Consider the following 15,744-nt stretch of genomic DNA (forward strand, 5'->3'; position numbering starts at 1 on the left):
AGCCACACGATCACAAAGGTGAACAAATACTACTTGATATCTTCTTGAACATTATGCCTGCTAAACCATCAACAAGTGTCAGTGGGCTCCAATGTTTAGAAGGGCAACTAGTGACCCTGTTGATGTAGCTTCTCCATCATCCAGCAATTAACTTTTAGTTCAATGCTTCAAACATTCTTCAGGCCCAGCGTGCTTTCAGCTGTATATGTTAACAGTGAGTACCCATATGACCACTGTTTTTCACTGTCAGTATCAATAAATTCCATGAGATATTCAACACTATAATGAAATGGGCTTTGTGTTAGATGATTTTATTCAACTGTAGGCTAATGTAAGAGTTCTGAGCACATTTAAGGTAGGTCAGACTAACCTATATTTGGTAGGTTATGTGTATTAAATGCATTTTGGACTTAGAATATTTTAAATTTACAAGGGTTTTATTGGGACATAACCCTATCGTAAAGCAAAAAATGCCTTTCTCCTCTACAAAACAGAAAGGCTGGCCAAACGTGGTAGCTGTTAATTCCTGCACTTTGGGAGGCCGAGGTGGGTGGGTCACTTGAGGTCATGAGTTTGAGACCAGGTTGGCCAACATAGCAAAACCCTGTTTTTACTAAAAATACAAAAATTAGCCAGGCATGGTAGCACATGCCTATCTATAGTCCCAGCTACTCAGGAGCCTTGAGGCAGGAGAATCCCTCGAACCCAGAAGGCAGAGAGTGCAGTGAGCTGAGATAGCATCACTGCACTCCAGCATGGGTGACAGATGCCATGTCAAAAAAAAAAACGTGCTCTAAAATTAACTGTCGGGCAAGGTGCAGAGGCTCACTCCTGTAATCACACCACTTTGGGAAGATGAGGTGGGTGGATCATCTGAGTTCAAGACCAGCCTGGCCAACATGGTGAAACCCTGTCTTCACTAAAAATACAAAAATTGGCCAGGTGCGGAGGCTCACACCTGTAATGCCAGCATTTTGGGAGGCTGAAGCGGTTGGATCATGAGGTCAGGAGTTTGAGACCAGCCTGGCCAACATAGTGAAACCCCGTCTCTAATAAAAATATGAAAAATTAGCCAAGGGTGGTGGCAGGCACCTGTAATCCTAGCTACTAGGGAGGCAGAGGCAGGAGAATCACTTGAACCCGGGAGGCGGAGGTTGCAGCGAGCCAAGATTGTGCCACTGCACACCAGCCCAGGTGACAGTGCGAGACTTCATCACAAAAAAAAAAAAAAAAAAGAAAAAAAAATTAGGAAGGCATGGTGGTGGGAGCCTGTAATCCCAGCTACTCAGGAGGCTGAGGCAGCAGAATCACTTGAACAAGGGAGGTGGAGGTTGCAGTGAGTTGAGATCACACCACTGCACTCCAACCAACCTGGGTGACAGAGTGAGACTACATCTCAAAAAATAAAAAATAAAATAAAATAAAATAAATTAATTAATTAAAATAAATAATAAAATAAACTGTGGGCCAGGGATGGTGGCTCACACCTGTAATTCCAGCACTTTGGGAGGCAGAGGCGGGCTGATCACTTGAGGTTAGGAGTTCGAGACCAACCTGGTCAACATGTTGAAACCCCATCCCTACTAAAAATACAAAAATTAGCTAGGTGTGATGGCTCACGCCTGTAATCCCAGCTACTCGGGAGGCTGAGGCAGGAGAATCACTTGTACCCGGGAGGCAAAGGCTGTAGTAAGCCCAGATCGCGCCATTACACTCCAGCCTGGGTGACAGAGTGAGACCCTGTCTCAAAAATAATAATAATAATAAATTGACTGTGGTAATGATTACACATCTATGAAAAGTTTCCTGGTCAGGCACAGTGGCTCACACCTGTAATCCCAGCATGAAAGGTCAAGGCAGGCAGATCATGTGAGCTGAGGAGTTCAAGACCAGATGTAGAAACATGGCAAAACCCTGTCTCCACAAAAAATACAAAAAAATTAGCCGAATGTAGTAGAGTGTGCCTGAGTCCCAGCTACCTGGGGGGGCTGAGGCAGGAGAATTGCTCAAGCCCAGGAGGTCAAGGCTGCAGTGAGGCAATGAGCCATGATTGTGCCACTCCACTCCAGCCTAGATGACAAAATGAGACCCTGTCTCAAAAAAAAAAAAAAAAAATTATAAGAAGTCTCTGAATTGCAAAATATATACAGACACTCAAAGTAGCATCCATAAAGTTCAGCTTACAATAAAATATCAGACATGAGAAGCAAGAAAAAAAGTCAATAGAAACAAATCCCAAAATAACTTTAATAACCTAACAGACAGGAATTTAAAACAGCTATTATAATTCACGGGTTTAAAACAGAACATGAACACAATAAGAGAACAAATATGGAAACACCAGAAAAACAGAAGATATGAAAAAGACCAAAAGGAAATGTCTAGAGTTGAAAAATACACCAGGCCAGACACAGTGGCTCACGCCTGTAATCCCAAAGATTTTGGAGGCCGAGGCGGGCAGATACACAAGGTCAGGAGATCGAGACCATCCTGGCCAACATGGTAAAACCTCGTCTCTACTAAAAATACAAAAATTAGAAGCTGGGCGCAGTGGCTCATGTCTGTAATCCCAGCACATTGGGGAAAAAAAAAACAAAAAAACAAAACAAAAAAAACAGCAGATGGGAGTATCAGCAGATCAGAACTACAAAATAAGAGATCACTAAAGATGAAGTCAGGACAACAGAAATGACTCAAACTGAAACAGAAAAAGGCTGGGAAAAAAGTTGAAAACCATGGTGCCCCAATTAAGGCACTTCTTAACCGATCTTAAGCAGCCTGTTAGAAATGTATAATTGAAACTCTAGGCCAGCACGGTGGTTCACATCTGTAATCCCAGCACACTTGGAGGCTGAGGCAGGCAGATCACTTGAGGCCAGGAGTTCGAGACCAGTCTGGCCAATATGGTGAAACTCCATCTCTACTAAAAATATTAAAAAATTAGCTGGGCATGTTGGCACACACCTGTAAATCCCAGCTACTCAGGAGGCTGAGATATGGGAGTCCCTTGAGCCCAGGAGGCAGAAGGTTGCAGTGAGCGGAGATTGCGCCACTGCACTCCAGTCTGAGCAACAGAGCAAGGGTTGGTCTCAAAAAAAGTAAAGAGGCTGGGCACGGTGGCTCACGCCTGTAATCTCAGCACTTTGGGAGGCTGAAGTGGGCAGATCACAAGGTCAGGAGATTGAGATCATCCTGGCAAACATGGTGAAACTCCATCTCTACTAAAAATACAAAAATCAGCTGGGCGTGGTGGCGTGTGCCTGTAATCCCAGTCCTAGCTACTCCGGAGGCTGAGGCAAGAGAATCTCTTGAACTAGGAAATCGGAGGTTGCAGTGAGGTGAGATCAAGCCACTGCATTCCAGCTGGGTGACAGAGCGAGACTCCGTCTCAAACAAAAAAAAAAAAAAGAAAGAAAGAAAGAAAGAAACTCCAGAAGAGAGAAATGGGAAAGAATATTTAAAAAAAAAAATACTTAATAAGGACAATGTCCTATACTTGGAACCTATAAAATTGCTTTGTACCGGGCATGATGGCTCACATCTGTAATGCCAGCACTTTGGAAGGCTGAGGCGGGCAGATCACAAGGTCAGGAGATCAAGACCACCCTGGCTAACACAATGAAACCCCATCTCTACTGAAAATACAAAAAAATCAGCCAGGCATGGTGGCGGGCACCTGTAGTCCCAGCTACTCGGGAGGCTGAGGCAGAAGGATGGTGTGAACCCAGGATGTGGAGCTTTCAGTGAGCTGAGATCACACCACTGCACTCCAGCCTGGGTGACAGAACGAGACTCTGTCTCAAAAAAAAAAAAAGAAATTGCTTTGTGGTTTAATATCTATTGAGTTATAGTTAATTAATTCACTGGGTGCAAATTTGATGTCTCTATTTTTTTTTCTTTTAATTTTATTTTTATTTTTGAGACAGAGTCTAGCACTGTTGCCCAGGCTGGAGTGCAATGGCATGATCTCGGCTCACTGCCACCTCCACTTCCCAGGTTCAAGTCATTCTCGTGCCTCAGCCTCCCAGGTAGGTGGGACTACAGGCATTCACCATCACGACTGGCTAATTTTTGTATGTTTGGTAGAGGCGAGATTCTCCAGGCTGGTCTTGAACTCCTGGCCTCAGGTGATCCGCCCACCTCAGCCTCCCAAAGTGTGGAAGGCTGAGGTGGGAGGATTGCTTTAGACCAGAGCTCAAGACTGGCCTGGGCAACAACAAAGCAAGACCCAGTGTGTCTTTATGTCATTTTATTTTTTAAAGTTCAAATCAGATGCAAGATGCAAGACCCACTGATTTCAGAAGCAAAATAGACCCAAAGCAGAATAAACAAAGAAAAAAAGCACAATATGGGAAACTTCTAAAAACCAACAATGAGAAAAATCTTATGATGGGGGAATGGACACAGAAGGAAAAAAAAAGGTATGATCACTGAATTGTCATCAAAACAAAGCATGCTAGCCAGGTGCAGTGGTTCACGCCTGTAATCCCATCACTTTTGGGAGGCCAAGGTGGGTGGATCACAAGGTCAGGAGTTTAAGACCCACCTGGCCAATATGGTGAAACCCCATCTCTACTAAAAATACAAAAATTAGCCAGGCATGGTGGCACATGCCTGTAGTCCCAGCTACTCAGAAGGCTGAGGCAGGAGAATTGCTTGAATCCGGGAGGCAGAGGTTGTAGTGAACCGAGATCGCGCCACTGCACTCCAGCCTGGAGACAGAGCAAGACTGTCTCAAGGGAAAAAAAAAACAAAGTACAATACAGGGGAAACACCGTCAGATCCATGAAAACATCTTTCAAAAGTGAAAATGAAATATATTCTCAGATAAACAAAAGCAGAGACAACTTGTTGCCAGCTCATATGCTATGAGAAATATTAAAAGTTCTTTAAGCTCCCCCCAAAAAAATGACAGGCTGGGCATGGTGGCTCATGCCTGTAATCCTAGCACTTTGGGAGGCTGAGGCAAGCGGATCACCTGAGGTCGGGAGTTCGAGACCAACCTGACCAACATGGAGAAACCCCGTCTCTACTAAAAATACAAAATTAGGCCAGGCACCGTGGTTCACGCCTGTAATCCCAGCACTTTGGGAGGCCAAGGTGGGCAGATCACAAGGTCAGGAATTCACAGCCAGCCTGATCAACATAGTGAAACCTGTCTCTACTAAAAACACAAAAATTAGCCAAGCATGGTGGTACGCACCTATAATCCCAGCTATTCAGGAGGCTGAGGCAGGAGAATTGCTTGAACCTGGGAGGTAGAGGCTGCAGTGAGCTGAGATCGCACTACTGCACTCCAGCCTGGGCAACAAGAGCGAAACATCGTGTCAAAAAAAAAAAAAAAAAAAAAAAAAAACGAGAGGGATATTTGGGATCTAGAGAAAAAGAGGTACTGAAAACAGAAACATGTGGCTAAATATAAAACTTTTTTTCTTAATTCTGAATTTCTTTAACGTAACTGATTGGTCAAAACAAAAATAAAAACAAAATACTGTGTAATTCTTAACATGGAGAAGTAAAATGCATTATTTCCACAGCACAAAGAATAAGATAAGAGCAAGAAAAATAAAAAAAAATTGTTATAAGCAGTGAGGCCAGGCATGGTGGCTCACACCTGTAATCCCAGTGCTTTGGAAGGCCATGGTCAGTGGATCACTTGAGATCAGGAGTTCAAGACCAGCCTGGCCAACATGGTAAAACCCCATCTCCACTAAATACACAAAAATTAGCCAGGTGTGGCTGGGCATGGTGGCTTACACCTATAATCCCAGCATTTTGGGAGGCGGGTGGATCACGAGGTCAGAAGATCGAGACCATCCTAGCTAACATGGTGAAACCCCATCTCTACTAAAAATACAAAAACTTAGCCGGGTGTGGTGGTGGGCACCTGTAGTCCCAGCTACTTGGGAGGCTAAGGCAGGAGAATGGCGTGAACCCAGGAGGCAGAGCTGGCAGTGAGCTGAGATCATGCCACTGCACTCTAGCCTGGGCGACAAAGCAAGACTCCGTCTCAAAAAAAACAATTAGCCAGTTGTGGTGGTGGGTTCCTGTAGTCCCAGCTACTCAGGAGGCTGAAGCAGGAGAATCGCTTGAACCAGGGAGGTGGAGGTTGCAGTGAGCCAAGACTGCACCATTGCACTCCAGCCTGGGCAACAGACTGAAACTCCATCTCAAAAAAAAAAAAAAAAGTAAGAAACAGTATAGTGGTGGCATATACCTGTAATGTTAGTGCTTTGGGAGGCCAAGGCAGGTAGATCGCTTGAGCCCAGGAGTGTGAGGCTGCGTTGAGCCATGACCACAAGACTACACTCCAGCCTGGGCAACAGAGAAAGACTTGGGCTCAATAAAAAAAAAAAAAAAATTAAGTAGTATCTTTAAAAGTAAATATGAACAGACAAAGATGTAATTTTAAAGCCTAGAGATATGGCTCCCAAGCTTTATGGTCCTTGTACCACTCTATACTCTTAAAAATTGGGTTATATCTATCAACATACACCACGTTAAAAATTAAATCTTAGCAATCTTTAAAATACACATTAATTCACTTAGGAAATATTAAAAACTCAGAGCATGTTAACATAGATAACATTTTCGATGGCTTGCCTATAATCCTAGTACTTTGGGAGGCTGAGGTGGGCGGATCATGAATTCAGGAGTTCGAGACCAACCTGGCCAACATAGTGAAACCCCATCCCTACTAAAAATACAAAAATTAGCTGGAAACGGTGATGCACGCCTGTAGTCCCAGCTACTCCAGAGGCTGAAGCAGGAGAATCGCTTGAACCTGGGAGGTGGAGGAGGTTGTGGTGAGCCAAGATCACACCACTGCACTCCAGCCTGGGCAACAGAGTGAGACTTCATATATATATATATATATATAAAATAAATTTAAAAAGCCATAATTTCCAAAAGAATTAAAAACTAGCTTAGTTGAGAACAGCAGCACTGTTTTACATTTTTGTAAATTTCATTGATAGGTGGGCTAAGTTTCATTGAAGAGATGGGATCTCTGGGATTCTGGAGGTGCTGGGATCCACACTTTGAAAACAGCTACCTTTGAGTGACCATTAAAGGGTAAGAAGGAGAAAAGGAGAGAAAGAGAGAAAGGGAGAGAAAGAGAGAACTACTAAGTCAAAAGAGAACATGGTATTTTCTAAGTAACTCAAAAGAAAAGGAAAAAACAAGACAAATGGAACATATATAGCAAAACACAGGAGACTTAAACCCAACAATACTGATAATTATATTTACTCTAATTAAATAGCACAGAATGGCCCGGCACGGTGGCTCACATCTGGAATCCCAGAACTTTGGGAGGCTGAGGCCAGGAGTTTGAGATTAGCCTGGGCAACACAGCAAGACTCAGCCTCTACAAAAAATAAAAAACAGCCAGGCATGGTGGTACACACCTGTAGTCCAGCTACTAGGGAGGCTGAGGAGGGAGGATGAGCTATGATCACAGACTGCACTCAAACCTAGGCAACAGAGTGAGACTCTCTCCTCCCCCCAAATATCAATGTTTAAAATACATTTTTTAATTTAAAAAATTAAAATGTTTACTTTCCCGTCCTCTGTAAAAAAAAAAAAAAAATTCAAAAATAAAGGTTGGGTGCAGTGGTTCACGCCTGTAATCCCAGTACTTTGGGTGGCCAAAGGTGGGCAGGTCGCTTGAGGCCAGAAGTTCAGGACCAGCCTGGGCAACATGGTAAAACCCTGCCTCTGCAAAAATACCTGTCTCTACAAAAATACAAAAATTAGCCAGGCATGGTGGCATGCACTTGTAGTCCCAGCTACTCAGGAGGCTGAGGCGAGAGAATCCCTTGAACCTGGGAGGCGGAGGTTGCAGTGAGTCAAGATTGTATCACTGTACTCCAGCCTGAGTGACAGAGCGAGGCTCCATCTCCAAAAAAAAAAAAAAAAAAAAAAAACAAAGCACAGACTCTTAGGCTACATACAAATGCAGGGCTGCTGTTTACAAGAGACTCAATTTAAAACATAAAGACAGTTGTTAAACACTAGACACAGGAAACTGGAGTGACTACATTGTCAGAAAAATGAGGCTTTTGGACAAGAATATTGCTAGACATCAAGATGGACATTTCTTAATGATAAAAAGAGTCAATTCATCAAGCAGAATTAACATTCCTAAATGCATATGAACTTACTAATAGATTCAAAATTCATGAAGCAAAAAATTGAAAAAGGATATGGGAGGCCAAGGCAAGAGGATTGCTTTAGCCCAGTTCAAAGACCAGCCTGGGCAACATAGGGAAACCACCATCTTAATTAAAAATAAAAAGTTAGAAGGATAAAAAGAAATCACGGGCGCGGTGGCTCACGCCTGTAATCCCAGCACTTTGGGAGGCTGAGATGGGCGGATCACGAGGTCAGGATATCGAGACCATCGTGACTAACATGGTGAAACCCCGTCTCTACTAAAATACAAAAAAAATTAGCTGGGACTACAGGTGTAGTCCCAGGGAGGCTGAGGCAGGAGAATGGCGTGAACCCGGGAGGCGGAGCTTGCAGTGAGCTTGCAGCCTGGGCTACAGAGCGAGACTCCGTCTCACAAAAAAAAAAAAAAAAAAAAAAAAAAAAAAACAAGAAATCTTGTTTCGATTCCAAGCAGCAAAAAATGTGCTTGAGACGATGCTAGTACACACGTAAAAAATCCAAGTTTTCCGTGAATTACAAATCCACAAATTACATAGCAACTTTTCTAAGTGAGTTCAAGAGTACAGGCTAGATCACTGCAGGGCAAAAAGTCTTTCAACAAGGCGTTAATATGTAAAGCACAACCCTAATCAGAGCATTTCCTTCTCTCTATAAACTTTGGGTCGAGCCTTGATCAGAGCATTTCCTTCTCTCTATAAACTTTGGGTCGAGCCTTGACCACTCAATCCCTCGAGTTCCCAAAGGGTGGCCCTTGGTGGGTTTTTTCCAAAGTGGGGTCGGAGGTCTGAACACCTGAGGTGAAATTCAAGTTCACGAGCAAGTCAACTCAATTTCAGAGCTCCCAATTTCCCCACATCGGTAAAATGAAGTCTAGCAAAGCCAACAAAAGACTAGGGGTTACTAGACTGCTTTAGAAAGGCGACACTTGGCCAGGCTCGGTGGCTGACGCCTGTAATCCCAGCACAATGGGAGGCCGAGGCGGGCGGAGCACGAGATCTGGAGTTCGAGACCATCCCGGCCAACACGGTGAAACCCCGTTTCTACTAACAATACAAAAAATGAGTCGGGCATGGTGGCACGCGCCTGTAGTCCCAGCTACTCGGGAGGCTGAGGCAGGAGAATCGCTTGAACCCGGGAGATGGAGGGTGCAGTTGGCCCAGACCGAGATACTGCACTCCACAACAGAGCGAGACTCCATATCCAAAAAAAAAAGAAAGAAAGAAAGGCGACACTTGACACACAGTAGGCGCTAAACACACATTCTTGGGGTTTGCATTTTGTTCAGAACTAAGAGTAACAGGCATTCGGCAAAGGCTGGGAACCGGACGGGGACGCGACCGGAGAGGGGGCGGGCGCGCGGAACTTAAAGAATCTGACTTCGGGTTCCAGTTCCCCCAGCCGGACTAACCTACTCGCCCGGCCCCGAGCCCAAAGGCCTCAGGTGGTAGCGGTCAAAGGGTCACCGCCTCCGCGGGGCGCCGCGTCCACAACACGCGTGGGGAAACGGTCAAGGTTTGGGGCGTTTGGGTTCACGACGGCAAAAACACCGTCCACTACGGGCCAAGCCGAGTGTCATGCCCTGCACCTACGTCTAAGCTCACAGCACCCTGCACTGGGGCGAGGAATCCTATGAGGCTTGCCCGGGTCTCTGGGACTGGGCTCTCGCCGCGCCGCCTCAGGGCGCAAAGTCCACGCGCTTCGCCCGGCGCAGAAACGTCCCCCGCCCCGCGGCGCCCAGGCCGCCTCCCCAGTAACGCAACTCCGCGGCTACGCCTGAGCCAGGAAAGGGCTCGGCATTTAGACCGCAGCCCCGGGCGGGCCACACTCCCCAGCAAGTGCCTCGGCAGCGTCCCAGGAGACTCGCAGTGCTTGCCAGGGTTGGACGTGGCGCCAGCTTCGCGTAGCAGCCCGAACCCCGGTGCTCACCTGTACCACGCAGCAACCCAGGGCATCCTTCTGAGCGTCGGGAGGGACGATGTTCCGGGGCGTGTGGCCCGGGTGCAAGAAATGAACCATGGCGACCCCGCCGGGGGTGTCAAGAAGAGAGCGGGCGTCGAGCCGGGGCCCGGATCCCGCGAGAACCAGGCGGGCGGCTTCCAGGACGCGCCCACCACGCCGGCGAGGCACACAGAGCTAGCGCCGCGCCCGGCTGGCGGGCTTTTGAAATGCCCGGCGAGGCGACGCGCACGCGGGGGTCGGCCAGCCGCAGACCCCACCCCCCCGGCGGCCTCCTAGCCCCACCCGCCCCCGGACACGCCGCTGCCTGGGCCAACCGTCCCCCTTCCGCCTCCCCAGCCTCCCCAGACCAACCTGCCACGGCCCAGCTGCTCACCCACTCCTCCCCAGCCCCGCGCCTCAGGGCTTGAGGGGACATTCCCCGAAGACCGGCTGTGTAGGTTTGGGGAATACTATATATATATATATATACACACACACACACACACACACGTATGTGCATATATATATATTCATTATTTCTATATATATATATATTTTAAAGCTTTCATACATTATATATTTCAAAGACTGTGCCCCTAAAAATCTGGCAACAGCACCTCTCTAACAGTCCTCTCTTTTTCAACTCCTAGAGTCTCTGGATAAATCAAATATAAAACGAATACAAAATATTGGCAAGTATCTACCAAAAAAAGCTATTTAGCTTTCTTGTTACCTAAAAAGTATCTGAGAAGACCCTTATAACCTGCTCCAAGAAAGAAACCCTGAGAGACCCATCTAACTTTCTCCAAGAAAGAAACTCCACAAGTTAGTACACATTAGCTAATTTAAGAGAAAACAATACCTGGAAAAGGAAAGTTCTCAAGAGCATGAGCCTTGGAGTTTGAATCCTGAATTAGAATGCCTGCTCAGCCATCTACTGCTGGAGAACCTGGAGCAAGATTCTTGATATCTTTGAAGCTCAACTTCCTCATCAGTAAATTGGAATGAGAATGCTTTATCTCACAGGGTTAATGTAAGCATTAAATAATGTATGTAAAACATATCACAATGCTTGGCACATAGCAAGTCCTTGATAAGTGGCTTGAATTCAGATGTTAAAATTATTTTTAAGTACTTTGCCTGAAACTTCTCTTTCACATTTATTCTTTTATTTAATCCACTTACTACAAGAAGAAAAAAAAATCTTGTGTTGTAGGTATCATCCCCATTTTACTCACAGGGAAACTGAAGAACTGACAGGTTAAATAGACCACACGTTTTTTAGCCAGCTGATGAGTGGCCAACCTGGGAGTCAAAATTGAGTTTCCTCACTGCAAATCCGATCAATATGCATTTTTGTTTGTTTGTTTGTTTAGATGGAGTCTCACTCTGTTGCCCAGGCTGGAGTCAAGTGGCACAATCTCAGCCCACTGCAACCTCCACCTCCTGGGTTCAAGTGATTCTCCTGCCTCAGCCTCCCAAGTAGCGGGGACTCCAGGTGTGTGCCACCACGCCCGGCTAATTTTTGTATTTTTAGTAGAGGTGGCGTTTCACCATGTTGGCCAGGATGGTCCTCATGATCCGCTGGCCTCGGCCTCCCAAAATGTTGGGATTACAGGGGTGAGCCACCGTGCCCCGCCAATATGCTTTTGTTAACGGTGGAGGGTGTTCATATTCTTGGTGTCTTGAACAAAGAATTGGACAAAATGCACAAACAAGGAAGGAATGAAGGAATTTATTGAAAATGAAAGTACACTCCATAATGCCACAATGTGGGAGTGGGCCCGAGCACTGGGGCTCAAAGGCCCCGTTACAGAATTTTTGGGAGTTTAAATACCCTCTATTTCGGGTATGCCCTATGTAAATGAAGAGGATGAAGGAAAGTTACAAAGTCATTTCCTTGGCGTATGCCCAATGGAGAGGATATTTCTTTTACAGCTGAAGTGTGAATTTCAGCAATTTTACCTTTAATATAAAACCTGGTAAGTTATAAGGTTTGACTATTTCCAGCATAGCTAGAGGTGTGGCCAACTCCACATGTCCCAGGCCTTAACCGAGCTAGAAAGCAGGCAAGTTAAAACAGTTTTCAAAAGCCAAGGAAGCACTTTATGACCTTAAAGCATTTAGCAAACCTAATATTTGAACATAATTTTAACCACGTTTACATTTTGAAGACCTTTGTATTTTATCAGTAATCTGTAAGCCCATCTTTATTTCCCAAAGATTACCCAAGTCACATGAACTAAATAAAGGCATTGTTTTTCACTTTGCTGACAAAATATTTTATTTAAGCTCTTATTATTAAACCAATTAATTTAAAACTTAACACATGAGGCTGGGTATGGTGGCTCACGCCTGTAATCCCAGCACTGTAGGAGGCCAAGATAGGTGGATCACCTGAAGTCAGGAGTTCGAGACCAGCCTGGCCAACATGGTGAAACCCAATCTCTACTAAAAATACAAAAAAAAAAAAAAAAAAAATTACCTGAGCATTGTGGTGCATCCCTGTAATCCCAGCTACTTGGGAGGCTGAGCCAGAAGATTTGCTTGAACCCAGGAGGCAGAGGTTGCAGTGAGCTGAGATTGCACCATTGCACTCCAATCTTACGACAAAGCGAGATTTTGTTGGAAAAAATAAAAATAAGTAAATAAAAGTGGCCAGGTGCAATGGCTAACACCTGTAGTCCCCACATTTTGGGAGGCCAAGGTGAGCAGATCACCTGAGGTCAGGGCTTGAGACCAGCCTGACCAACATGGAGAAACCCTGTCTCTACTAAAAAAATAAAAATGAGCTGGGTATGGTGGCGTGCACCTATAGTCCCAGCTACTCGGTAGGCTGAGGCTGGAGAATCCCTTGAACACGGGAGGCGGAGGTTGCAGGGAGTCGAGATGACGCCAGTGCACTCCAGCCTGGCGACAGAGCGAGACTCCCTTTATTAAAAAATACATAAAAATTTAAAAATGGGCTTTGCTGTTTCTGTCATGGGCACAAGCGGTGGCCTGATTGTCAGTCTTCTCCCGGCATTTTTAAGGCCAGGAGCCAAGTGCTGCATGTGGGCAAATAACCTACAGAACGGTTTCGCTTTTAAAATTATTGCTATTGGCCAGGTAGGGTGGCTCACTCCTGTAATCCTGGCACTGTGGGAGGCCGAGGTGGATGGATCACCTGAGGTCAGGAGTTCGCGACCAGCCTGGCCAACATGATGAAACCCCGTCTCTACTAAAAATACAAAAATTAGCCAAGCACGGTGGCAGGCGCCTGTAATCCCAGCTACTTAGGAGGCTAAGGCAAGAGAATAACTTGAACCTGGGAGGTGGAGGTTGCAGTGAGCCGAGATCATGCCATTGCACTCCAGCTTGGGCGACAAAAGTGGCTCATGCCTGTAATCCCAGCACTTCGGGAGGCCGAGGTGGGTGGATCACCTGAGGTCAGGAGTTCAAAACCAGCCCGGCCAACATGGTGAAACTCCATCTCTACTAAAAATACAAAATTACCCGGGCTTGGTGGAAGATGCCTGTAATCCCAGCTACTCAGGAGGCTGAGGCACGAGAATCTCTTAAACATGGGAGGCAGAGGTTGCAGTGAGCCGAGATTGCGCCATTGCACTCCAGCCTGGGCAAAAGATCAAGACTCTGCCTCAAACAAAAATAAAAAATAAAGAACAATAAATTTTAAAAATGAAATTATTGTTGTTATTATTTGGAGCAGAGGACAGTCGATCTGGTGTACCCTGTCCTGTGTCTTTTGATACTCTATGTTTAAGGAAAAAAACCATTTATGTGTTTTATTTTATGAATCAGTTTTGGAGGGCTTCCGGCTATCCCCTTTTCATCATATTCTACTGAGATTATACAAAGCAGCATGTTGCCAGGTGCCGCAGCTCATGCCTGTAATCCCAGCCCTTAGGGCGACAGAGACAGGAGGATAGCTTGAGCCCAGGAGTACAAGACCTGCCTGGGCAATATAGCGAGACCCCATTCTCCACAAAAAGGAAAAAAAAATCAAAAAAACAAAGCAGCATGTTTTCCACAGAATAGGAAATCCAATGGCAAGATACTATGTAGGTTTGGGCTGGGTGCAGTGGTTCAAGCTTGTAATTAATCTCATTGGCAGGCTAAAGTGGGAGGAGTGCTTGAGTCCAGGAGTTTGATGCCAGTCTAGGCAACACAGTGAGACCCCCTCCCACATCTTTCTTTCTCTCTTTCTTTCTCTCTTTCTTTCTTTCTTTCTTTCTTTCTTTCTTTCTTTCTTTCTTTCTTTCTTTCTCTCTTTCTCTCTTTCTTTCTTTCTTTATTTTTATTTTTTTTTTTTTGAGATGGAGTCTTGCTCTGTCACCCAGGCTGGAGTGCAGTGGCTGGATCTCAGCTCACTGCAAGCTCCTCCTCTCGGGTTCATGCCATTCTCCTGTCTCAGCCTCCCGAGTAGCTGGGACTACAGGCGCCTGCCACCTCGCCCGGCTAGTTTTTTGTATTTTTTTAGTAGAGACGGGGTTTCACCGTGTTAGCCAGGATTTGTTCGCCAGGATGGTCTCGATCTCCTGACCTCGTGATCCGCCCGTCTCGGCCTCCGAAAGTGCTGGGATTACAGGCTTGAGCCACCGCGCCCGGCCTCTTTCTTTATTTTTATTTATTTATTTCTTTTTGAGAGGGAGTCTCACTGTGTCACCAGAGGGGAGTGCAGTGGCGCGATCTCAGCTCACTGAAGCCTCCGCCTCCTGGGTTCAAACGATTCTCCTGCCTCAGCCTCCAGAATAGCTGGGATTACAGGCGTGCGCAACCATGCCCCCATGCCCAGCTAATTTTGTTTTGTTTTCTTTTTTGACAGAGTTTCGTTTTTGTTGCCCATGCTAGAGAGCAATGGCGCGATCTCGGCTCACTGCAACCTCCGCCTCTTGGGTTCAAGCGATTCTCCTGCCTCAGCCTCTCGAGTAGCTGGGATTACAGGCATCTGCCACCATGCCCAGCTAATTTTGTATTTTTAGTAGAGACAGGGTTTCTCCATGTTCGTCAGGCTGGTCTCCAACTCATGACCTCAGGTGATCCACCCACCTGGCCCTCCCAAAGTGATGGGATTACAGGCGTGAGCCACCGAGCCCTGCCAGCCCACATCTTAAACAAAAATTAAGGAAAAAATAGTGTGGATGTTTAATCTACAAGTTGCTCTATTTGCCACCTGTGTGATTTGAGGCACGTCATTTGACCTCAGTAGGCTTCCCCTCATCTGAAAAATGGAGAATAATTATCTTCCCTACAAGACTTTTTTTTTTTTTTTTTTGAGATGGAGTTTTGCTGGGTCCCCCAGGCTGGAGTGCAATGGTACCATCTCAGCTCACTGCAACCTCCGCCTCCTGTGTTCAAGCAATTCTCCTGCCTTAGCCTCCCAAGTAGCTGGGATTACAGGCACCGGCCACCATGCCAGGGTAATTTTTTTTTTTTTTTTTTTTGAGACAGTTTTGCTCTTGTCACCTGGGTGGGAATGCAATGGCCTGATCTCAGCTCACTGCAACCTCCGCCTCCTGGGTTCAAGTGATTTTCATGCCTCAGCCTCCCGAGTAGCTGGGATTACAAGTGCCTACCGCCAAGCCTGGCTAATTTTTGTATTTTTAGTAGAGATGGGGTTTCGCCAAGTTG

At 45.9% G+C, this 15,744-nt stretch overlaps 1 protein-coding gene across 2 annotated transcripts in view; it reads right to left on the reverse strand.

Moving 5' to 3' along the window:
* Positions 1-10,313, reverse strand: part of ZYG11A (zyg-11 family member A, cell cycle regulator) — a 58,747-nt gene extending 48,434 nt beyond the window's left edge. Inside the window, exon 1 of one of the 2 annotated variants that reach the window (XM_023188442.2) lies at positions 10,102-10,313. Coding sequence is in view for 1 of the 2 variants with exons in the window: in XM_023188436.2 (XP_023044204.1) it covers positions 10,102-10,191 (90 nt within the window). In the remaining variant the exon portion in view is untranslated. The remainder of the gene's footprint in view (positions 1-10,101) is intronic. The other variant, XM_023188436.2, reaches the window with a different exon arrangement.
* Between the last annotated feature and the right edge of the window lie 5,431 nt (positions 10,314-15,744).

Source organism: Piliocolobus tephrosceles, chromosome 1 (assembly GCF_002776525.5).
Source record: "Piliocolobus tephrosceles isolate RC106 chromosome 1, ASM277652v3, whole genome shotgun sequence".
Classification (NCBI taxonomy): Eukaryota; Metazoa; Chordata; class Mammalia; order Primates; family Cercopithecidae; genus Piliocolobus; species Piliocolobus tephrosceles.